Here is a 24706-nt window from a genome sequence, read left to right on the forward strand (position 1 = left end):
TCAAAAGTGCTGGGATTACAGGCTTGAGCCACCGCGCCCGGCCTGGAAACATTTTTAGTTGTCACATCCAGACAGGTGCTTCTGGCATCTGGCAGGTAGAGATTAGGGATGCTGGTAAACATCTTCCAACGCACAGGGCATGCCCCCACAACAAAGAGTTATCTGGCCCAAAATGTCAATAGTGCCAAGGCTGAGGAACCCTGTACTAGGGTCACTCAAGTCAAGAAACCTCAGTTGACCAGGTGTGGTGGCTCATGCCTATAATCCCAGCACTTTGGGAGTGAGGTAGGAGGATCATTTGAGCACAGAAGTTTGAGAACAGTCTGGGCAACACAGCAAGACCCTGTCTCTACAAAAAAAACTTAAAAATTAGCTGGGTGTGGTAGCACACACCTGTAGTCCTAGCTACTTGTGAGGCTGAAGTAGGAAGATCACCTGAGCCCAGGAGGTCAAGGCTGCAGTGAGCCATGATCCTACCACTGAACTCCAGCTTCAGTGGCCAAGTGAGACTCTGTCTCAAAAAAAAAAAAAAAAAGCCTTGATGGCTCACACCTGTAATCCCAGCACTTTGGGAGGCCAAGGCAGGTGGATCACCTGAGCTCAGGAGTTCAAGATCAGCCTGGCCAATATGGTGAAATCCTGTCTCTACTAAAAATACAAAAATTCGCTGGGCGTGGTGTCGCGCCTGTAATCCCAGCTGTTTGGGAAGCTGAGGCAGGAGACTCACTTGAACCGGGAGACAGAACTACATCTCAAAAAAAAAAAAAAAAAAAAGAAAGAAAGAAAGAGGTTGGGCGCAGTGGCTCATGCCTGTATTCCGAGCACTTTGGGAGGCCAAGGTGGGAGGATCACTTGAGGTCAGGAATTCGAGACGAGCCTGGCCAACATGAGGAAATCCCGTCTCTACTAAAAATACAAAAATTAGCCAGGTGTGGTGGCATGTGCCTGTAATCCCAGCTACTCAGGAGGCTGAGGCAGGATAATTGCTTGAACCTGGGAGGCAGAGGTTGCAGTTGAGCGAGGTGGCACCACTGCACTCCAGCCTGGGCAACAGAGCAAGACTCTGTCTCAAAAAAAAAAAAAAAAGGCCAGGCACGGTGGCTCATGCCTATAATCCCAGCACTTTGGGATGCCGAGGCAGGCAGATCACCTGAGGTCCAGAGTTCGAGACCAGCCTGACCAACATGGAGAAACCCTCGTCTCTACTAAAAATACAAAATTAGCCGGTGTGGTGGCGCAAGCCTGTAATCCCAGCTACTCCAGAGGCCGAGCCAGGAGAATGGCTTGAACCTGGGAGGAGGAGGTTGCTGAGAGCCGAGATCATGCCATTGCACTCCAGCCTGGGCAACGAGAGTGAAACTCCATCAAGAAAGAAAAAGAAAAGAGAGAGAGAGAGAGAAAGAGAGGAAAAGGAAAAGGAAAAGGAAAAGGAAGGAAGGAAGGAAAGAAGGAAGGAAGGAAAGAAGGAAGGAAGCAAGGAACCTCAGTTGTCGTGTCATAAAATCTCTGAGGTGAAAATCTGAGTCCACCTGTAAAGCCAGGTCCTTTACTCACAGACCAAATCCTACATCATTGAAGCAGCTGAGAAACTGATGGAGGCCAGGAAATTCCTGAATACCAGGAGTTCCGGATCCCTGCGGACTAAAGGAAGTATCCTCAGAATGATTCAAAATACTACAACCCTATCAGTGATACTAACTCCTTTGCCAATGTTAAATTTTACTATTCAAATTAAGGATAGAAAAACTTACCGGCTGGGCGCGATGGCTCACGCCTGTAATCCCAGCACTTTAGGAGGCTGAGGCGGGCGGATCACAAGGTCAGGAGATCGAGACCATCCTGGCTAGCACGGTGAAACCCAATCTCTACTGAAAATACAAAACATTAGCCAGGTGTAGTGGCGGGCGCCTGTAGTCCCAGCTACTCGGGAGGCTGAGGCAGGAGAATGGCATGAACCCGGGAGGCAGAGGTTGCAGTGAGCCGAGATCGCGTCACTGCACTCCAGCCTGGGTGACAGCGAGACTCTGTCTCAAAAAAAAAAAGAAAAGAAAAGCCTACCTTACAGTGGCCAGGCACGGTGGTTCACACCTGTAAACTCTGGGAGGCCGAGGCGGGTGTATCACAAGGTCAGAGTTCAAGCCCAGTCTGGCCAACATCCCGTCTCTACTAAAAATACAAAAAATTAGCCGGGTGTGGTGGTGGATGCCTGTAATCCCAGCTACTTAGGAGGCTGAGGCAGGAGAATTGCATGAACCCTGGAGGCAGAGGTTGCAGTGAGGCGAGATCATACCATTGCACTCCAGCCTGGGCAACAGTATGAGACCTTGTCTCAAAAAAAGAAAAGTCCTTACCTTACAGTTACTAAAAAGCATAATTAATTCATCTTATGGTCACTATTCCCAGAACACTATATACCTTTGCATCTTTGCATTCCCATGCTTTTGTCTTCTGTCCAATGATCTCCTACTTCTCTTTCAAAATTCCATTAAAATGTCACTTCTACACCTTGACTGTCCTCTCTCCTCTGCTTGTAATTTTTTTTTTTTTTTTTTGAGAGAGTCCCACTCTGTCGCCCAGGCTAGAATGCTGTGGTATGATCTCAGCTCACTGCAAGTTCCGCCTCCTGGGTTCATGCCATTCTCCTGCCTCAGCCTCCTGAGTAGCTGGGACTACAGGCACCTGGCTAATTTTTTTTGTAATTTTAGTAGAGGCGGAGTTTCATCATGTTAGCCAGGATGGTCTCGAACTCCTGACCTCGTGATCCGCCCGCCTCGGCCTCCCAAAGTGCTGGGATTACAGGCGTGAGCCACTGCATTCAGCCTGTAATTTTTTAAAAAACAAAATCTTTTATCTTGGTGCTGTTTCAAAACGAGATACCAAAAGCAAGGCTAGTTTTACTCCAACATTTCTAACAATGTATTTTAATGCTTTTCCTCTCTTCAAAATGATACACTTCCTTAAAAGTGGGTTTTATATTTCCATTCTATAACAGTCACAGAGGCACAGGAAGTACTCAACAAACCCCAGCAGAATCAGCAAGAGTTCCAGCATGCAGCTTACCACTCCCTAGACCAAAAGCTGTTTCTGAAGTGGCACCAAGTTTGTTAGAAGAGGAACAGAGTTACAAGTCCCAGAGCCAGGCCACAGAGGCAGTTTCCTCTGAATTGGGTTGTGCTGGGGAGGCAGCTGCTGTTTACCCTCCCTGTCACAGACACAGCTACTGCTCTGTCTCAGCTGTCAGTCACAGAACAGGTCTCCACACACAGAAAAACAAGGATGACCTCTGTTGCGGAAAAAGCAAAACACAGTAGCATCAGGGAGCTTTACAGTAAGTTTTCTTGCAGAAAGGCAAGCTATAGGACAAAGGTGATGGACATGGTGAAACAGCCAATCAAACAGCTCTGTGTACAGGTTACTGACCTCTTATGACCCTGTTTGACCCCATTCTCAGTTCTGTCCAATCTAAATCTTGACTTTGAAAACAAAGGCCAGGACTTCCTATTTCACAGCGCAACAAACACCACAGCCACAGTTCTTATCACTAGCTCTCATCTATGCCTGATAATTATCTCACCTGTCTCCAATTGCTGACTACTAAGCGCTAACTGATTAATCACCACAGGACATATTTATTGAGGACCAAACTTTAATATTTCAAGGGCACCCCAAATGAGTTACTGGTGGGGTTACATAAGCTTTCATTCATGCCACCAAACCAAGATTCACGAATTCTGAAAGTTAAAGCTGATTACCTCTTTGGATACATAAAAACAATATATTAAAGCATGTCACAAAGTGCAAAAAAAGAGGCATCCAGATGAAAAATAGGCTCTTGGAAAAGCCCAAAGCAGCAGGCTGATTGTCCTAACGAGGACAGAGAAACTCTTTCCGTAGGAAATAAAGTTGCCTCAGCCAAAAAGAGATCCAAACATGGGTTTTGATGGATTCTTATTACAACCAGTCAAAGATATGCTCAAAGAAAGTGGAAGTTCAGATTTCCCACAGGTGAGTTGAATCTTGCATCCAAGAGAACACTTAGGTTGATGTCTCATATGCAGGCTGAGCAAGAAGCAAGCAGCAAGACTTGGCCAGTGATTCTGATTCCACGCTGACATCTCTGTGCTTGAGCTCTGAGCTCCTCGGGCAGGACAGCCTGGAATTGCTCCTGCACCAGCATTCCCACAATCTGCTTCTTTGTGTGAATATCAGGTCTCAACCACCGACCAGAAAGGTCCGGGAGATGCCTGAGGACATCCCTGGGGCCAGCTGCATCCTCATAGCGGAACTCCCTGAACCTCTGGAGGCTTTCTAGCATGGTCTTAAAGTCTTCAACAGAGTCTTCACTGAGGCTGTCTGGCGGGAGCCCAGAAGGCTCCCGTGGAATCTGGACCTGGAAAACAGGTAGTAGGACAACTTCTGGTTGCTCGGCCCATTGTTTCATTGGGTAGTGATCTCATTTGATCATTCTGACGTCTGTATTTCTTTGTGTCTCTGGGTACACCTCAGTCTCCATTCTGGAACACCAAGAAAAAAAACGTTTCAGACTTTTTTTTTTTTTGAGACGGAGTCTCACTCTGTCGCCCAGGCTGGAGTGCAGTGACCGGATCTCAGCTCACTGCAAGCTCCGCCTCCCAGATTTACGCCATTCTCCTGCCTCAGCCTCCCGGGTAGCTGGGACTACAGGCGCCCGCCACCTCGCCCGGCTAGTTTTTCTTCGTATTTTTAGTAGAGATGGAGTTTCACCGCATTAGCCAGGATGGTCTCGGCCTCCCAAAGTGCTGGGATTACAGGCTTGAGCCACCGCGCCCGGCCAACGTTTCAGACTTCTAGTCACAAAGAGAAAAGTAAGAATCAGCAAAAACAGACCACAACAGCTGTTAAACCACTCTGATCTCATGGATCTGATCCAGACCCAGGTTCCATCAGCCTTCCAATCTTAACAGGGTTTCTTAATAAAGCTACTAGAAACTCTATTTTTGTCGTCTTCTTGGTAGCTCAATTAACACAATTGAGAAAACATGACATTGGTATAACAAACTAAGAAATGTAGGTTCTCAAAGCCGATTGAAGAATACTGGCCTTGCTAGAGAATCATGCATTCATTTTGCCCCTCACTATGAAGTATTTTACATTATGTTGAAACAAGAATTGCATATGCAGATGATTTGCTTGAGAGACGGCTTAAAATCATGGGTGTTTGCTTCCTCCAACCATTTTGGTTTTTATTCGTTTTTGCAGATGGTGTCTTGCCCTGTCATTCAGGCTGGAGTGCAATGGCACAATCTCGGCTTACTGCAACCTCCGCCTCCCAGCTTCAAGCAATTCTCCTGCGTCAGCCTCCTGAGTGGCTGGGATTATGGGCACGTGCCACCACGCCCGGCTAAATTTTGTATTTTTAGTAGAAAGAGGCGTTCACCAGGTTGGTCAGGCTGGTCTCGAACTCCTGACCTCGTGATCCGCCCGCCTCGGACTCCCAAAGTGCTGGGATTACAGGCGTGAGCCACCACACCCGGCCCTTCCAACCATTTTATATACCATTTGCTATGTCTACAAAGCAATTTATGAAGAGGTGCCAAAAGAGGAGAATAAGGTCAGTTCATTAATATCTAATCTACTGACTTTCTACCTCCCTAGTCTATCTCTTTCATCATGATTAAAGAATAGCAAACATTAAAAAGTACTTCAAAGGAGCAGTGCACTATGTATGATTGCACCTGTGACAGCCACTGCACTCCAGCCTGAGCAACATAGCGAGATCTCTTAAAAAAAAAAAAAAAAAAAAAAGGAAGAAAAAGAAAGCCAGGCGAGGTAGCTCACACCCATAATCCCAGCACTTTGGGAGGCTAAGGTGGGTGGATCACCTGAGGTCAGGAGTTCGAGACCAGCCTGACCAACATGGAGAAACCCCATCTCTACTAAAATTACAAAAATTAGCCAAGCATGGTGGTGCATGCCCTGTAATCCCAGCTACTTGGGAGGCTGAGGCAGGAGAATCTCTTGAACCCAGGAGGCGGAGGTTGCTATGAACCGAGATCGTGCCACTGCACTCCAGCCTGGACAACAAGAGCAAAACTCCATCTTGGGGGAAAAAAACAAAGGTGGATCACTTGAGCCCAGGAATTCGAGACCAGCCTGGGTAATATGGCAAAACCCTGTCTCTACAAAAAATACAAAACCAAAAAAATTATCTGGGTGTGGTGGCACAAGCCTGTAGTCCCAGCTACTAGGGAGGCTGAGGTGGGAGAACCACCTGAGCCTGGGAGGTAGAGGCTGCAGCGAGCCGTGATCACGCCACTGTGCTCCAGCTTGTGCAACAGAGTCCTTACCGCCCCCCCCCAAAAAAAAAGAACCCAGGTTAAGGTCAAGAATGAAGCACCTCTGATCAGTGTATGGGACTTGTCAAAATGCTAATAGAGTACAATTCCAACCCTTTGGATATCTGAGAGCTCCAGGATTATCAAACCAGCTACGGTAAGCAGGGGGAGGGTGGTGGCCAAATTAAATACCTGTAAAATGCCAGAAAAAAAAGCCTTTGCTTCATTTGGGCTAGGGCCCTGGTTCAAAAAAGGAGTTATTTACAGGAAAACACATCCTATGTTAATTAACTGTAAAATAAGAGACAGTTCAAATAATAGAAATGACTAAATTAATTCTCACATTAGGGTACAGCCCCATGATGCGGTCACTTTTCAGGGATCATCGTTTTCGGTTGTTTTTTTTTTTTTTTTGAGACGGAGTCTTGCTCTGTTGCCCAGGCTGGAGTGCAGTGGCACGATCTTGGCTCACTGCAACTTCTGACTCCCAGGTTCAAGCAATTCTCCTGCCTCAGCCTCCTGAGTAGCTGGGACTACAGGCGCGTGCCACCACGCCCGGCTAATTTTTTCCGTATTTTTAGTGGAAACGAGGTTTCAACACGTTAGCCAGGATGGTCTCGATCTCCTGACCTCGTGATCCGCCTGCCTCGGCCTCCCAAAGTGCTGGGATTACAGGCATGAGCCACCGTGCCCGGCCCATTGTTTCCTTTAATACTGTTCCCTCAAAGAACTAATCCTTTCCTGACATATAATACATAGCAGGAGAGTTGACATTTAAAATCCCTCCCACCTCAGAGAATCTCTCAAATCTGTTTCCTGGGCAACAATTGCCAGAAGCCAACAATCACTAATGCTGACTAGCTGCCATGCACCCAGCACCTAGTCACCCTTCTCTAAAGGTTTCCTGACCCATTTCTTAGGAGACGTTAATTGATTCTGGACCCAGCAGCTTGGATATTCTTGGGAGAACACCAATTCTTCTCATATTATCTTGGTTTTTGCTCAGTTAATAGGGTGTGCTCATCCCCCAAAGTAAACTGTTACTAACCTAGGGTGGTGAGTAGAGAAAAGTAGAATCACTTAGGGGTGACTTGGACTAAAATATTTCATACAAGAAAGGTTATAGGTGAAACACCGTGGGAAAGCAAAATCTTGGGAACAACCTAAGTGACCATCAACAGGGAAATGACTGAAGTACAGTCAGCCATTCAGTGGTGCCGCCATGTAAAAAATGAAGCAGGCTTTATGAGTACTAGTGACTAAAGCTGTCCATATTACAACATGACTAAGGTCCTGATCGATGTGTAGTATGACCCCCCCCATCTGAGGAAATTAAAAATACATACATACAAGCAAATAAAACCTGATATATCCAAATAATACATGGAAGGTTATCAAAGAAATCAATTGTATTTACTTCTGAAGGGCAGATACAGTAGAAGGGGGAATACTTTTCATTTTACATCTTTCTGTATTGGTTTCTAACTACACACATGTATTACTTTTATAACAACTCAAGAGGAAGAAAACTTTTCAGGCTTTCCCCTCCTGCCCAAAAGCCTTTCTGAGTGAAAACCCCTAACCCACTTAGGAAAACACCCTTTTATCACTTCTTCTAGCTCCTAGCACCCAATGTCTTTACAACCCAGGTTTCTAGGAACAGTCTGTCAGTGGGCCTTTTTTATCTTTATTTTTATTTTTTTTGAGACAGAGTCTTGCTCTGTGGCCCAGGCTGGAGTGCAGTGGCGCGGTCTCGGTTTACCGCAACCTTTCTGCCTTCTGGGTTCAAGCAATTCTCTGCCTCAGCCTCCCAAGTAGCTGGGATTACAGGAGCCCGCCACCACACCAGGCTAATCTTTGTTTTCAGTACAGACGGGGTTTCACCATGTTGGCCAGGCTGGTCTCGAACCCCTGACCTAGGGTGATCCACCCGCCTCAGCCTCCCAAAGTGCTGGGATTACAGGCGTGAGCCACCACACCTGGCAGTCAGTGGGCCAATTCTTAAGGCTGGCTCTCAAAGATGAACCAGCACCACAATTTACCCGGCTTATAAATCCTATCAGCTTCAGAAGACGACTTGCAAACACAAAATTATCCTCACCAGTTAAAAACTCATTTTGTTTTCTCAAAAACCCAGTGAGAAAAAATAACTCCAGGCCAGGCGCAGTGGTTCATGCCTGTAATTCCAGCACTTTGGAAGCCCGAGGCAGGTGGGTCACTTGAGGTCAGGAGTTCAAGACCAGCCTGGTCAACATGGTGAAACCGTCTCTACTAAAAATGGAAAAAATTAGCCAGGGGTCGTGACGAGCGACTGTAATCCCAGTTACTCGGGAGGCTGAGGCAGGAGAATCGCTTGAACCCATGTGGCAGAGGAAGTTACAGTGAGGCGACATCGCGCCACTGCACTCCTGCCTGGGCGACAGATCCTTAGTTCAGGTTAAATTCTTGATAAATTACTGCCCCAGGAGCCTCCACTGACATCAACTGCTGCTACCATTTGTGGAATCCTGCCGGCCAGACACCCCACACTGCATTCCCTCACAACTGATCCTCCCGATAGCCCACGGGGTAGACACTGTTATTTCCATTCACAGATAAGCAAAGTGAAGCTCGGAGGGAGGGGACTTGCCCAAGGCCACAAGGATAAAAGGGAATGCGAAGACTCAACCGACAAAAATAATCCCGGGTGTGGTAGGGGGAGCTGAGCCCGACTCCTCCCACTATGCGGCCGTGGCTCCGAAGGCCTAGCCTGGGTCCGGAAATGGGCTTCTAGGGCCCCAGGACGAGGTCCACCTCCAGAGCTGAGGTGAGGTCCAAGTCAGCCCGAGGAGCCCGCAGGTCTCACATTTCAATCATTTTTCTACCCCACAGGCAGGGGACTCCCCGCTCCTGGGGCAGGCAGCCACTGTGGCCGCGAGCGAGCATGCGCGGAGTAGGAAGGAGAAGGAAAGGGACAGAGGGAACGTTCACCTGCGCAAGTGCCACCTCGGAGGACGGGGGAGCGGGCTACGAGGGAAGATCAGGATAAGACCCTAACTCCCACAACTGACTCTGGGAAAAGGAGACCACCACTCCCCGAGCTTTGGAGCGCCGCGCGGGAACCGGAAATCGTGCCCCGCCCGGAAGTTAAAAGGAGGGGCATAAGTTGGAAGAGTGGGCCCGGGTCTCTCTAGCCTCCGGAGTGCTCCGCAGCTTCATGATTTTAACTCTTGGTGGTCTTTTGACCGTCCTCAGTCGTTACCGTGCGGAGTTTTGGCTACATTCTAAGCAGCTTTTTCGCTCCGGAGACGTTGTCTTTTTGAGCTGCAGTTTGCCCAACTGCAAAATGGAAAGAAATGAAGCAGGAATTAAGATACACTAGGAGCTCGCCCACAGCTGAGTCAGGGCCCCATTCTGAGGTTACACCCTTCGGCCTTTGCACCACTCAGAGGAAGGAAACCAAGAGAGAGGGGTGGCTGGCTGCTGTTTGGAGACAGTGGTTCTTGCATGGGCGCCCCGCGGAATCATTCCAGATGAGTCAGTGGATAGTCTATAGGTCCTGCCTCAGTGTACGCAAACAGCAGTGGGCATATGGCCGTTGGGGGTTGATACAGCCTGTCCGGGGTGGGACTCTGTGTGTATAGGAGGCTAAATCTCAGCAGGACTTTTCCAGTTGCTACCAGACTACGCACTGTCGCCTGATGGTTAAGAACTGAAGCTTTACAGTGAGCCGAGATCGCGCCACTGCACTGCTGCCTGGGCGGAAGAGCGAGACTCCGTCTCAAAAAAAAAAAAAAAAAAAACTGAAGCTTTAGCCGTGCGCAGTGGCTCACGCCTGTAATCCCAGCACTTCGGGAGGCAGAGGCGGGTGGATCACCTGAGGTCAGGAGTTCGAGACCAGCCTGACCAACAAGGTGAAACCCAGTCTTTACTAAAAATACAAAAAGTAGCCGGGCGTGCTGGCAGGCGTCTGTAGTCCCAGCTACTCGGGAGACTGAGACAGAAGAATTGCTTGAACCGGGGAGGCGGAGGTTGCAGTGAGCCGAGATTGCGCCACTGCGCTCCAGCCCGGGCGAGGGATCGAGACTCCATCTAAAAAAAAAAGAGAGAAAAAAGAAAAAGAACTGAAGCTTTGAAGTCATACTGATCTAGTTTGCGTCTGATCACAGGTTCAATGACACAGCCGGCCAGAGGAAGCAGAGATGCTAACCACTGCAGCCGGGATCTTAACCCTGAGCGGGAGGGATTGAGCTGTTAGAGAGAGGTACTCAGTTGTCTTATCCCTCTCTCTTTCCAGCTGGCGTATCCGAATGGGCTGAGCTACGGGATTAAGAGGGACACCCCAAAGCCCCCATTGCCGGGTTATTGCTCCAGAGCCAATGTCCTTGGGGAAAGGAAGATATGCCCTTTGTCTACATTGCCACTGCTGGTCTGTAAACTCCTAGACGGCCGGCTGGTGGTTCACAAACCAGGACTTCTTGCTCTGGCCCTACTCCTACCTACCAGAATGACCGTGAACCCTTCCCCACTCACTCCTACAACCAGGTTTCCACCTCCTCTCTCAGCTTAGGTTTCCCTAACTGTAAAATAAGAAGGTTGGACTAGATTAAGGACTTCCAGGTGTTTCTCTCTCCCAACCTCTAAGGTTCCTTAGGAATGCTTCAGAAAACAGCAGGGGTTGGGAGAAGGATGCCACTTGAGTCCCAGAGCAAATCCAATTTTATAGGTACATTAATTTATGGGAAAGTATATACATTTAGGCTTGCGTAAGATTATTATCCCAGGTGAAATTCGGCCTTTGTGCTTCATCTTTCCCCACCCTCCCGCTCACTCAGTTTGCTCCAAGAATACTGGCCTTCTGGTTATTTTGCAGATAACTGGGGTCAGGAGTTAGAGACGAGCCTGGCCAACATGGCAAAACCCTGTCTCTACTAAAATACAAACATTAGCTGGACATGGTGGTGCAAGTCTGTAATCTCAGCTACTCAGGAGGCTGAGGCAAGAGAGTCACTTCAACCCAAGAGGTGGAAGTTGCAGTGAGCCTAGATCATGCCACTGCATTCCACCCTGGGTGACAGAATGAGACTCTGTCTCAAAAAAAAAAAAAAAAAAAAANTCAGAAAACAGCAGGGGTTGGGAGAAGGATGCCACTTGAGTCCCAGAGCAAATCCAATTTTATAGGTACATTAATTTATGGGAAAGTATATACATTTAGGCTTGCGTAAGATTATTATCCCAGGTGAAATTCGGCCTTTGTGCTTCATCTTTCCCCACCCTCCCGCTCACTCAGTTTGCTCCAAGAATACTGGCCTTCTGGTTATTTTGCAGATAACTGGGGTCAGGAGTTAGAGACGAGCCTGGCCAACATGGCAAAACCCTGTCTCTACTAAAAATACAAACATTAGCTGGACATGGTGGTGCAAGTCTGTAATCTCAGCTACTCAGGAGGCTGAGGCAAGAGAGTCACTTCAACCCAAGAGGTGGAAGTTGCAGTGAGCCTAGATCATGCCACTGCATTCCACCCTGGGTGACAGAATGAGACTCTGTCTCAAAAAAACAAACAACAACAACAACAAAAACTGAGCATAGGCTGGACAAACACTGAATGAATGAATCAATGAGCGAGTAAAGGAACAGAGCAGCTGGTTGTGGTGGCTCACACCTGTAATCCCAGCACTTTGGGAGGCTGAGGCAGGCGGATCACCTGAGGTCAGGAGTTTGAGACCAGCCTGGCCAACATGGCGAAACCCTGTCTCTACTAAAAATACAAAAATTAGCTGGGCATGGTGGCAGGCACCTATAATCCCAGCTACTCAGGAGGCTGAGGCAGGAGAATTACTTGAACCCAGGAGGCAGAGGTTGCAGTGAGCTGAGACCACGCCATTGCACTCCAGCCTGGGCAACAAGAGTGAAACTCCATCTCAAAAAAACAAACAACAACAACAACAAAAACTGAGCATAGGCTGGACAAACACTGAATGAATGAATCAATGAGCGAGTAAAGGAACAGAGCAGCTGGTTGTGGTGGCTCACACCTGTAATCCCAACACTTTTGGAGGCTAAAGCAGGAGGATCCCTTGAGCCCAGGAGTTTGAGACCAACCAAGGCAACATAGTGAGACCCATCTCTACAGACATTTTTTAAAAATCAGCCTGGTGTGATGGTGCACATCTGTGGTCCCAGCTACTTGGTAGGCTGAAGTGGGAGGATTGCTTTAGCGCAGGAGATTGAGGCCGCAGTGAACTGTGATTGAGCCACTGCACTCCAGCCTGGGAGGATAGAGCAAAAACTCAGCCTCAAAAAAAAAAAAAAAAAAAAATAAAAATAAAAAATTGAAAAAAAAAAAAACAATGGTCTGGGCATGGTGGCTCACACTTGTCATCCCAGTATTTTGGAAGGCTGAGGTGGGTAGATCACCTGAGGTCAGAAGTTCAAGATCAGCCTAAGCAACATGGTGAAATCCCATCTCTACTAAGAGTTCAAAATTAGCTGGGTGTGGTGGTGCATGCCTGTGACCCCAGCCACTTGGGAGGCTGAAGCAGAAGAATCACTTGAACCCAGGAGGCAGAGGTTGCAGTGAGCCAAGATCATACCACTGCACTCCAGCCTTGGCAACAGAGTGAGACTCCATCTCAAAAGATAAAAAAAAGAAAAGAGAAGGCTTGAATTTTATGACAAATCCAATCTGATAAAAACCACTAGGGATATAGTTGTAGTTTAACAAAATTAGGCTTATTAACTTGATGTAGCAAGAGAGACAACACACCAGAGAAACTGTGGAGGGTCTCATCAAAGAAAGAAATGGGATTATCATAGGATTTGGGGGAGGTTGGAGTTCAGGTGAAATTGAAATGAAGCCGTGTTGATAGGCCTAAAGCAAAGCTGGCAATGTGTAAAGGGGTTAACATCTGGCATGGGCTGAGAATCAGATTCAGAGTCTTGTTTCCTTGGACACCACAAAGGTAAGACAAATATAGACTATTGTGTCCAAAAACCCTTTATCTGAAGCTCTGCATCTGGGTAGAAAATCCAGGCTATGTTCTGTATCAAACCTGGCTCTTCTGACCCACTAAAGAAGCGTGGGATGTTCTGCTCTCACTGATGTGATTTCAAACAGCAAAGTTTCTGACAGTTTCTGATTTTAGAGAATGAGATTTCTTTTTTCTTTTTTTTTTTTTTTTTTAGGTGGAGTTTCACTCTTGTCGCCCAGGCTGGAGTGCAATGGTGCAATCTTGGCTCACTGCAAACTCCACCTCCTGGGTTCAAGCAACTATCCTGCCTCAGCCTCCCGAGTAGCTGGGATTACAGGCGCCCACCACGCCCAGCAAATTTTTATATTTTAGTAGAGATGGGGTTTCACCATGTTGGCCAGGCAGAGAACGAGATTTCTCAGCACTTTTTTTTTTTTTTTTTCTTTGAGACAGAGTTTCACTCTTGTTGCCCAGGTTGGAGTGCAGTGGCACGATCTTGGCTCACTGCAACCTCCACCTGCCTGGTTCAAGCAATTCTCCTGCCTCGGCCTCTAGAGTAGCTGGGATTACAGGCACCCACCACCACGCCCAGCTAATTTAGCCTCCCAAAATTCTGGGATAGCACTATGTCTTTGATGTTAATTGACAAAAGAAAGTTTGACAGAATCACTTTTTTTTTTTTTTTTTTTTTGACATAGAGTCTTGTTCTGTGTCCCAGGCTGGAGTCCAGTGGCATGATCTCGGCTCACTGCAACCTCCACCTCCTGGGTTCAAGCAATTCTCCTGCCTCAGCCTCCTGAGTAGCTGAGACTACAGGTGCGTGCCACTACACCCAGCTAATTTTTATATTTTTAGTAGAGACAAAGTTTCACCCTGCTGGCCAGACTGGTCTCGAACTCCTGACCTCAAGTGATCCACCTGCCTCGGCCTCCCAAATTGCTAGGATTATAAGCGCAAGCCACTGTACCTGGCCCAGATTCACATTTGATAGGAATTCCTTCATGCCTCAATCATTTGAATGTGAAGGCCCTCAAGAGTGCCAATCTTTCCATCCCAGTGTGATCCCAGCTCCCTGGGCCCCACATCAGCCTGGCCTCCATTACAAAACTACCAAACCGAGTCACAATCCCCACACAGAGGGACCCAGCTTCCCAGTTGGACTGTGGGCTTGGCTGAATTAGGGTCATCTGCTTCTGCCCTACACCCAACACAGGATACCAGTAGGTGCTTGGGCCACGTCCATCGAATCTAACTGCTGATGGGTTTTCTAAATGCAAAGAAAAAGAAGTGGAAGGAATCATGGAAATGAGGTCCACTATGTAAGGTAAGTGGGAATGTAAGTGATTTTTGAAAAATCTATTTCCCAAAGTGGAAATCTCTAAAATGTGGCCATTAGTGACATTCTGAAAAGGAAAATAAAATGGTATTGCTGACTCTTTTAAGATTAAAATAATAAATTACTGATGTTTTAATAATTTTAAAATAAGAATGAAATTGTTGATATGTAATTAAAAGAAATTGTTGATATGTAATTATTGACGTTTTAATGATTTTAAAAGGAGAATGAAATTGTTAGTATGTAATTAAAAAGCAAGAATTGCAATTGATCCCTATTTTTCCTCTTTCTCTTTTTTTTTGAGGCGGAGTCTCGCTTTGTCACCCAGGCTGGAGTGCAGTGGCACGATCTCAGCTCACTGCAAGCTCCACCTCCCGGGTTCACGCCATTCTCCTGCCTCACCCTCCCAAGTAGCTGGGACTACAGGTGCCGGCCACCACGCTTGGCTAATTTTTTATATTTTTAGTAGAGACAGGGTTTCACCATGTTAGCCAGGATGGTTTCCATCTCCTGACCTCGTGATCCGCCCACCTCGGCCTCCCAAAGTGAGCCCCCACCCCAGCTTTTCTCTTTCTTTAAAGAGGCAGGGTCTTGCTATGTGGGCTGGACTTGAATTCCTGGGATCCAGCAATCCTCCCACTTCAGCCCCTTGAGTAGCTGGAACTATAGGTCCTCACCACCACACCCAGCTTTGATCCTTTTTCTTTTTTGGGAGTGGGGCGGAACAAGGTATGGCTCTGTCACCGAGGCTGGAGTGCAATGGAGTGATCTAGACTCACTGCAACCTCTGCCTTCCAGGCTCAAGCCATTCTCCCACCTCAGCCTCCCAAGTAGCTCAGACCACAGGCATGTGCCACCATACCCACCTAATCTTTCAATTTTTAGTGAAGATGGGTTCTTGCTGTGTTGCCCAGGGTGGTCTCAAACTCCTCAGCTCAAGTGATCCTTCTGCCTCAGCCTCCCAAAGTACTGGGATTACAGGTGTGAACCCCAATGCCCAGCCTCTTTCATTTTTAAAGAAGAAATTGAAGGCGGGGCACAGTGGCTCACGCCTGTAATCCCAGCACTTTGGGAGGCTGAGGCAGGCGGATCATGAGGTCAGGCATTTGAGACCAGCCTGGCCAAAGTGATGAAACCCCATCTCTACTAAAAACACAAAAATTAGCCAGGCGTGGTGGAAGGCACCTGTAATCCCAGCTACTCAGGAAGCTGAGGCAGAAGAATCACTTGAACCCAGGAGGTGGAGGTTGCAGTGAACCGAGATTGCACCACTGCACTCCAGCCTGGGTGACAGAGTGAGACTCTGTCTCAAAAAAAAAAAAAAAAAAAAAAAGGAAATTTAAGTATTGACATTGTGCCTTCTTGAAAAATGAATTGCTGGCTTTTCATGATTTAGAAATCAAAAGCAAAAAATTATTGGCCTTGAAATTCTAATCTTTATTCAAAGAATTAAGTTATTGACTATATGGGTTTTAAAAGACTTGAATTGTTAAGACTTGGAGATTTGGACAAAGGAAAATTGAATTGTTGGCAGTTTTAGGCAAGATTCCCTGACTCTCTGCTGCCCATGTGTGGAGAGAACTGGGTCATCACAGCTCCCAGCCTCCCTCTGAGGATGAGTAGAGGTCCCTTGGGGGCCCACTGGCCAGCCACATTATGGAATTACACATATCCCACTGCCCTTTACTCTGAAACTATTTTGGAGAATTATCCAAGGGTTCTTCCTGACTCATTGGGAGGAAGTGGACACTCAGCCTTTGCAACCCTACTGTGCCTTGGAAACACCTGACAGTTACATGTCACCAGGCACTGTCTGACTCAATAATAATGATTAATGTGTGTGGTTTCAGAACTTCCTCCCCACCTCCCAGCACCCCCATGATGCAGAAGTCTCTGCTCAGCTTGACTGTATTTCTTCCCTGCTCTCACTCTGCCTTTGCCATACCAGTTCTCAGGCTTTGCAAGAGCTAGAGTGTGTAGGCAGATCACCTGAGGTCAGGAGTTCAAGACCAGCCTGGCTAATATGATGAAATCCCATCTCTACTAAAAATACAAAAAAATTAGCCAGGCACAGTGGCGCGCACCTGTAATCCCAGCTACTCAGGAAGCTGAGGCAGGAGAATCACTTGAACCCAGGAGGCGGAGGATGCAGTGAGCCGTGATCGCACCACTGCACTCCAGCCTAGGAGACAGAGTAAGACTCCGTCTCAAAAAACAAACAGACAAACAAACAAAAAGAGCTGGAGTGAGGGTAAAGTTGGAAGAGAGTTGTAGGGGAGGGCTGAGATGCCAGAAGTGGTTTAGGAGAAAAATGGGGCCAGTTTGTAATGTGTGGGGGCAGTGGATGGGAAAAGGAAACAAAAGAGAGCATTTGAAGGAGTGTTGTTGATACAATCACTTTGGAGAGCAATTTGGCAATTGGTAAAGTTGAAAATGAGCATGTCCTCCCAGTCAGCACAGCATGTCCATTTCTTGGAATATACCCTAGGGAAACTCTCCCACATGTGCACCAGGAGACACGTCCAAGGACATCCATTGAAGCACTGTTTGCAATCACACACACACACAAAAAAAATAGCTCTGCTTTAAATATCCATGAGCAAGGAATAAAGAATAATAAACATTTAGTTAATGGGATATGCTACAAACAGCGGCAACGAACTAGAGATATATAAAACAGCATGGGTAGATCTCAAAAACACATTAAGGCCAGGCGGGGTGGCTCATGCCTGTAATCCCAGCACTTTGGGAAGCTGAAGCAGGCAGATCACTTGAGGTCAGGAGCTCGAGACCACTCTGGCCAACATGCATGTGGAAAACCCGTCTCTACAAAAAAAAAGAAAATAGTATATAATATATAGTACTATATATTATTAAGCTGGGCACCGGGTCATGGGACACCTTTAGTACCAGCTACTCAGGAGGCTGAGCCAGGAGAATCACTTGAACCTGGGAGATGCTGTGAGTCCAGATGGCACAACTGCATTCCAGCCTGGGTGACAGAATGAGACTCCATCTCAAAAAAAAAAAAAAAAAAAAAAACAAACCCACAACATTGAGTGAAAGAAGCAATTTGCAGGACAGTCCATACAGCATGAAGCTGTGCATATATTTTTAAAACCAAAACAATGCAATATATTGGTTTAGGATATTTATATATATGATAAAAATATAACAGCACAGAGTAGAAGGACAAACACTAAACTCATATTATCAGTCAGGATAGGTTAGATCCATAGCTCTGTGACAAACAACAAGTCTTAGTGGCTTATAACAGAGTTTATTTCATGGTTGGGCTACATGTCCATCAGGGGTTAGCAGAGGCTCCCGTTCACATCTCACTCTGGGACCAGGCTGACCAGCAACAACCAGATGTCATGGCAGAGAGAACGAGAGCCTGACAAATTGCTTTGTCTCTCAACACTTCACCTCGGCAAGCCTAATAGCCAGATCCAACTTTTTTTTTTTTTTCCCCCAGACAGACAGGGTCTCACTCTGTCACCGAGGTTGGAGTACAGAGTGTGAGCACCCCTCACTGAAGCCTCAACTTCCCAGGCTGAAATAATTCTCCCACTGTAGCCTCCCGGGTAGCTGGGACTACAGGTAGATGCCACCATGCCCAGCTAATTATTTTATTGTATTTTTAATAGAGACAAAGTCTCATTATGTTGCCCAAGCTGGTTTCAAACTCCTGAGCTCAAACGATCCTCCTGCCTTGGCCTCCCAAAGTGTTGGGACTACAGGCATGAGCCACCACATCCAGCCAAATTGATAGATGTATTATTATTATTATTTTCTTTAAGACAAGAGTCTCCCTCTGTCACTCAGGCTGGAGTGCAGTGGCATTATCACGGCTCACTCGATCCTCAATGTCCTTGGTTCAAGCGATCCTCCTACCCCAGCCTCACAAGTAGCTGGGACTACAGGCATATGCTACCATGCCCGGCTAATTTTTTACTTTTTGTAGGGACGGGGTCTCACTATATTGCCCAGGCTGGTCTTGAACTCCCAGGCTCAAGTGATCCTCCCACCATGGCCTCCCAGAGTGCTGGGATTATAGGTGTGAGCCACTGTGCCTGGCCCAAACCCAACTTTAAGGGGGCAAGAAAGAGGTATCCTATTATGTGCCCAAAAGCAAAAGCAGTAATTGATGGATAAAAACCCTCTGTTCATCATGGTGATGACTTTTGGGAAGAGTAAAAAGGGCTTCCACCTTAACTGTGGAAACTGAAAATAAAACCCTAAGCCCTCTCAACCACTGAATGGGCCTCCTCCTGGCCAAGGGGACCCCAGAGAAACCTTGAAATTTGAGTTCCCAGCCATAACAGGTTGGGATGTCAGACACACCTCATTAGACTTCCTTTTGGTGGTGTAGACACAACTGACCAGCATTCATGTTAAAAATTAGGCCGGGGAGCGGTAGCTTACGCCTATAATTCCAGCACTTTGGGAGGCCAAGGTGGGCAGATCACCTGAGGTCAGCAGTTTGAGACCAGCCTGGACAACATGGCAAAACCCGGTCTCTACTAAAAATATAAAAAATTAGCCGGGCATGGTGGCGCATGCCTGTAATCCCAGCTACACCAGAGGCTGAGGCAGGGGAATCACTTGAACCCAGGAGGAAGAGGTTGCAGTAAGCCGAGATCACAGCATTGCACTCCAGCCTGGGTGACAGAGTGAGACTCTGTCCCCCACCACCACCCCCCAAAAAAATTAATGTTAAATAGAGATCATACAACTGACAGAACAGACTCTTTATGGCAGTAAGATACCAAATTATAACAAGATATAAGGTCATGCCAGATAAGGGTTAAAACCCCTACACTTAAAAAATAAATTATGTTCTAACTGCCACAAGATTTTTCTTTCTCTCTCTCTTTTTTTTTTTTTTTTTTTTTTTTGGAGACAAGGTCTCAATCTGTCACCCAGGCTGGAGTGGTACAGTGGTGCAGTCACAGCTCACTGCAGCCTCAACCTCTTGGGCTCAAGTGATCCTCCCACCTCTGTCTCCCAAGTAGCTGGGACTACAGGCATGTGCCACCACCCCACCCAGCTAAGATGGGGTTTTGCCATGTTGCCCAAGCTGGTCTCAAACCTCTGGGTTCAAGCATTCTTCCTAACCTGGCCTTCCAAAGTGCTGGGATTATAGGCATGAGCCACCGCTCCCAGCTGCCTGAGATGTTTCCTTCTCTCTAGCAGCTCAACAAGCAGTGGCCTTAAGATAAGTAATATTAAAACAACTGCAGCTCATCCACCACCAGATACTAACAGCCCCCCTGCTCCTGCTCCACAGCCATAATTACAGCTTTGGTTAGTCAAGACACAGATTTCATTAACTTTCTCCTGATAAGAAGACCACAGACCATGGACTGGTTCTGTCTTGTTTACAGAAGCTGCACTTGAGTGCCTTCATGTTTGTGCTTCACCTTTTGATGTACAGGGCCTTGTTTTCATGCTTTAAAAAAAGAGATGGGGTCTCACTATGTTGTCCAGGCTGGAGTGCAGTGGCTATTCACAGGTGTGATCATAGTGCACTGCAGCCTTGAACTCCTAGCTTCAAGCTATCCTCCTGTCTCCACCTTCCGAGTAGCAGGGACTACAGGCACATGCCACCATGCCCGGCAGTAATGCATTTAAATGTTAAGTCTCCACCCCACAGTGAACATGGGACACATGTAACATGCATGTTTGTTCAGTACACATGTGTCAGGACCCCCTTTGTGAATATTTACAGCTCCTTCTTTTTTTTTTTTTTTTTTTTGAGACGGAGTCTCGCTCTGTCGCCCAGGCTGGAGTGCAGTGGCCGGATCTCAGCTCACTGCAAGCTCCGTCTCCCGGGTTTACGCCATTCTCCTGCCTCTCAGCCTCCCGAGTAGCTAGGACTACAGGCGCCCGCCACCTCGCCCGGCTATTTTTTTTTTTTTTTTTTTTTTTTTTTTTTAGTAGAGACGGGGTTTCACCGTGTTCGCCAGGATGGTCTCGATCTCCTGACCTCGTGATCCGCCTGTCTCGGCCTCCCAAAGTGCTGGGATTACAGGCTTGAGCCACCGCGCCCGGCCAGCTCCTTCTTTTTTTTGAAACGGAGTTTTGCTCTTGTCGCCCAGGCTGGAGTGCAATGGCACGATCTCAGCTCATTGCAACATCCGCCTCCTGGGTTCAAGCAATTCTCCTGCCTCAGCCTCCTGAGTAGCTGGGATTATACGCACCTGCTGCCACACCCGGCTAATTTTTGTATTTTTTAGTAGAGATGGGGTTTCACCATGTTGGCCAGGCTGGTCACGAACTCCTGACCTTAAGTGATCCACCCACCTCAGCCTCCCAAAATGCTGGGATGACAGGCGCAAGCCACCGCACCCAGCCCACAGCTCCTTCTATAACCTGTTGAATATGTATGTTTAGCCAACTCTTTCAGCTTAAAGCTCCTGTTCCAATCCATCCTCCTTTGGAGTGCCTGTTTCTGGTCTCTGCGGGAGGCTACACTTCCTAGCCTGTCAGCATGGCCACCGTATAGGCTGTAACCCTTTATAAGATATTAAATCTCTTCTCCAAATTTATAGATCTTGACCAGGCACAGTGGCTCATGCCTGTAATCCCAGCACTTTGGGAGGCCAAGGCGGGTGGATCACTTGAGGTCAGGAGTTCGAGACCAGCCTGAGCAACATGGTGAAACTTCATCTCTGCTAAAATACAAAAATCAGGCCGGGCACGGTGGCTCATGCCTGTAGTCCCAGCACTTTGGGAGACCGAGGTGGGTGGATTACGAGATCAGGAGTTCGAGACCAGTCTGGTCAACATGGTGAAACCCCATCTCTACTAAAAATACAAAAATTAGCTGAGCATGGTAGCTTGCGCCTGTAGTCCCAGCTGCTTGGGAGGCTGAGGCAGGAGAATTGCTTGAACCCGGGGGGCAGAGGTTGCAGTGAGCTGAGATCATACCACTGCACTCCAGCCTGGGCAACAGAGCGAGATTCCGTCTCAAAAAAAAAAAAAAAATCAGCCGGGCATGGTGGTGGGTGCCTGTAGTCCCAGCTACTCAGAAGGCTGAGGCAGGAGAATCGCTTGAACCTGGGAGATGGACGTTGCAGTGAGCCAAGATTGCACCACTGCACTCCAGCCTGGGTGACGGGCTGGATCTAAAAAATTATAGATCTCTTTTTCTAGTGGATGATTGTAATAGATATTTTTTAGAATATGAAGCAAAATGTGAAATTTGTTAATTCTGAAGGGAGGATACCTGAGTATAGGTATATATTATTCTCCATATTATCTATATTAAAATAATATATATTATTCTCTGTTATATCATTCTCTATGTTGCATCTTTTTCAGTTGTAGCTGAAAGTATAAAGGGAGGCTACAAATGGGCCATTAATGTTAAAGTCATTTGTGTGTGTCCTTGCTGGGACGGTCTTTCCTTTCATGGTGTTCAAAGAGAAATATGAGTAAAGAGATTCCTTTTCTTGTTTGTTTGTTTGTTTGTTTGTTTTCTTTTTTGAGACAGAGTCTTGCTCTGTGCCCAGGCTGGAGTGCAATGTCACAATCTCAGCTCACTGCAGCCTCTGCCTCCTGGACTCAAGTGATTCTTCCACCTCAGTCTTCCGAGAAGCTGGGACTACAGGTGCACACCACCACACCTGGCTAATTTTTATATTTTTTGTAGAGATGGGGTTTTACCATGTTTCCCAGGCTGGTCTCAAACTCCTGGGCTCAAGTGATCCACCCACCATGGCCTCCCAAAGTGCTGAGATTACAGGTATGAACCACCAGGGCCAGCCAGACTCTCTTGTTTTATGTTGCTTTTGTCTGTGTAACAGCATTCTTTTTTTCTTTTTTAAGATGGAATTTCAAACTCGTGACCTCAGGTGATCCACCTGCCTCAGCCTCCCAAAGTGCTAGGATTACAAGCATGAGCTACTGCACCCAGCCAGTGTTCTTTCTTTCAAAACTCAACTGTTTGCTGGGCTCTGGGCTCGTGTGCAGCATTGTGTGTACCTGTGTGTGTGTACCTGTTTACCTGTGTGTACCTGTGTGTGTGTACCTGTGTGTACCTGTGTATCTGTGTGTGTGTCTTCTCCCGGCTGCAGCAAAGGCTCTCCTTAGGGTTGCCTGACTTGTCTCTATTTTTCCAGCCCTGAACTTGCCACATGTTTAATGAATGACCCTGATATGCTCATGACATGGTTAGGCTTTGTGTCCCCACCCAAATCTCATCTTGAATTGTAATCCCCATAATTGCCATGTGTCAAGGGAGAAGGTAATTGAATCATAGGGCGGTTTCCCCCATGCTGTTCACATGATAGTGAGTGAGTTCTCACCAGATCTGATGGTTTTATAAGGGACTCCTCCCCCTTTGCGCTCGGCACTTTTCCTTCCTGCCACTTTGTAAAGAAGGTCCCTTGCTTCCCCTTCCCCTTCCACCATGATTGTAAATTTCCTGAGGCCTCCCCAGCCATGCTGAACTGTCAGTCAATTAAACTTCTTTCCTTTATAAATTACCCAGTCTCGGGCAGTTTTTTTTTTTTTTTTTTTTTTTGAGGCGGAGTCTCCCTCTGTCGCCCAGACTGGAGTGCAGTGGCCGGATCTCAGCTCCGCCTCCCGGGTTTTTTTATGCCATTCTCCTGCCTCAGCCTCCCAATTAGCTGGGACTACAGGCGCCCGCCACCTTGCCCGGCTAGTTTTTGTGTTTTTAGTAGAGACAGGGTTTCACCGTGTTAGCCAGGATGGTCTCGATCTCCTGACCACGATCGTGATCCACCCGTCTCGGCCTCCCAAAGTGCTGGGATTACAGGCTTGAGCCACCGCGCCTGGCTCGGGCAGTTCTTTATAGCAGTATCAACACAGACTAATACAGCTCAGTTATCTTTAAATAATGAGCCACTTCAGGGCAGGAACCATGTCTCCTCACCCCTCTGAGCCCTCCTCTAAAACAAGGAATAAGTGTTTGTTGAGTGAATGAATAACCAAAGCCCCCAGCCCATCAATGGAAGCAGAACACACACTGTCCTTCCCACTCTACCATGAGCTTCCTGAGGCGCTGGCAGGGTCTGTTTATCTGCAGATTTTTTTTTTTTTTCTGAGACACAGTCTTGCTATGTCACCCAGGCTGGAGTGCAGTGGTGCGATCTTGGCTCACTGCAAGCTCCGCCTCCTGGGTTCACGCCATTCTCCTACCTCAGCCTCCTGAGTAGCTGGGACTACAGGCTCCCGCCACCACACCCACGCCCAGCTAATTTTTTTTTTTTTTGTATTTTAGTAGAGACGGGGTTTCACCGTGTTAACCAGGATGGTCTCGATCTCCTGACCTCGTGATCCGCCCGCCTCGGCCTCCCAAAGTGCTGGGATTACAGGCTTGAGCCACCGCGCCCTGCCTATCTGCAGATTTTTACCACGTTTATATGCCTGCATTGAAAAGCTACTGACTTATGTGTGACTATATACTAAGGCGACCAACTTGTCCCAGTTTTCCTGGGACTTTCCCAGTCTTAGCATTAAGTGTCTAGTGTCTTAAGAATTCCTGAAGTTCCAGGCAAACCAGGATGGTCAGGTCACCGGAAAGCAACTCCCTTCTCTCCTAGCATCATTTTTTCCTCATCTTCATGTGAAAGGGTTGGACCTGGTCCTATCTCTGCATATGAGATCTAAGATTTTAGGAACAGGCCAGAGAGGAAGAGGTGAGTCAACAAAGAAAGATTCAACTTGGAATTTTCTGAGAGATCTTTATTCTTATTCAGGATGTGGGATCGATCAGCACTGCCAGCTGGGCCTTGGTTCTAGTGGCTTGCTATGGTCTGGAAAAGTTGGGGGGATGGACAGAATAGTCAATTTAGGAGCACAGGTTCTGGAGCTAGATGAAACTGGGTTCAACTTCCAGCCCTGCTGTGTGACCCTGGGAGAGGGATTGAGCTCTCTGAGCCTCAATTTCCTCCTCTATGTAGTAGAGATAATGATAGAACTTACCTCATGGGGGGGTTCTTGATTAAATTGTTAACTAAGGTTCTCTCTACAATGCCTGGCACAAATTTAGATGGTATGTATGCATGTGTGTGTGTGTGTGTGTGTATACAAACAAAAAAATATATATTTTGGGTTTTTTTTTTTTTTTTTTT

At 47.2% G+C, this 24706-nt stretch overlaps 1 protein-coding gene and 1 long non-coding RNA gene across 2 annotated transcripts in view; both read right to left on the reverse strand.

Moving 5' to 3' along the window:
* Positions 1–3628: 3628 nt before the first annotated feature.
* LOC108538400 (uncharacterized) lies at positions 3629–9422 on the reverse strand. Its single transcript, XR_001888066.1, has 2 exons — positions 9285–9422; positions 3629–4514 (listed from the first exon to the last, which is right to left on the reverse strand). It is a non-coding gene; the product is annotated as an uncharacterized LOC108538400 (long non-coding RNA).
* A 14874-nt stretch (positions 9423–24296) lies between these two features.
* The window catches only part of LOC108538450 (chymotrypsin-like elastase family member 3B), a 12601-nt gene continuing 12191 nt past the window's right edge, over positions 24297–24706 (reverse strand). The window contains exon 8 of the mRNA XM_017886547.1: positions 24297–24388. Coding sequence (XP_017742036.1) covers positions 24371–24388 — 18 coding nt within the window. The 3' untranslated portion in view covers positions 24297–24370. The remainder of the gene's footprint in view (positions 24389–24706) is intronic.

Source organism: Rhinopithecus bieti, unplaced genomic scaffold (assembly GCF_001698545.2).
Source record: "Rhinopithecus bieti isolate Rb0 unplaced genomic scaffold, ASM169854v2 scaffold_14826, whole genome shotgun sequence".
NCBI classification, from domain to species: domain Eukaryota; kingdom Metazoa; phylum Chordata; class Mammalia; order Primates; family Cercopithecidae; genus Rhinopithecus; species Rhinopithecus bieti.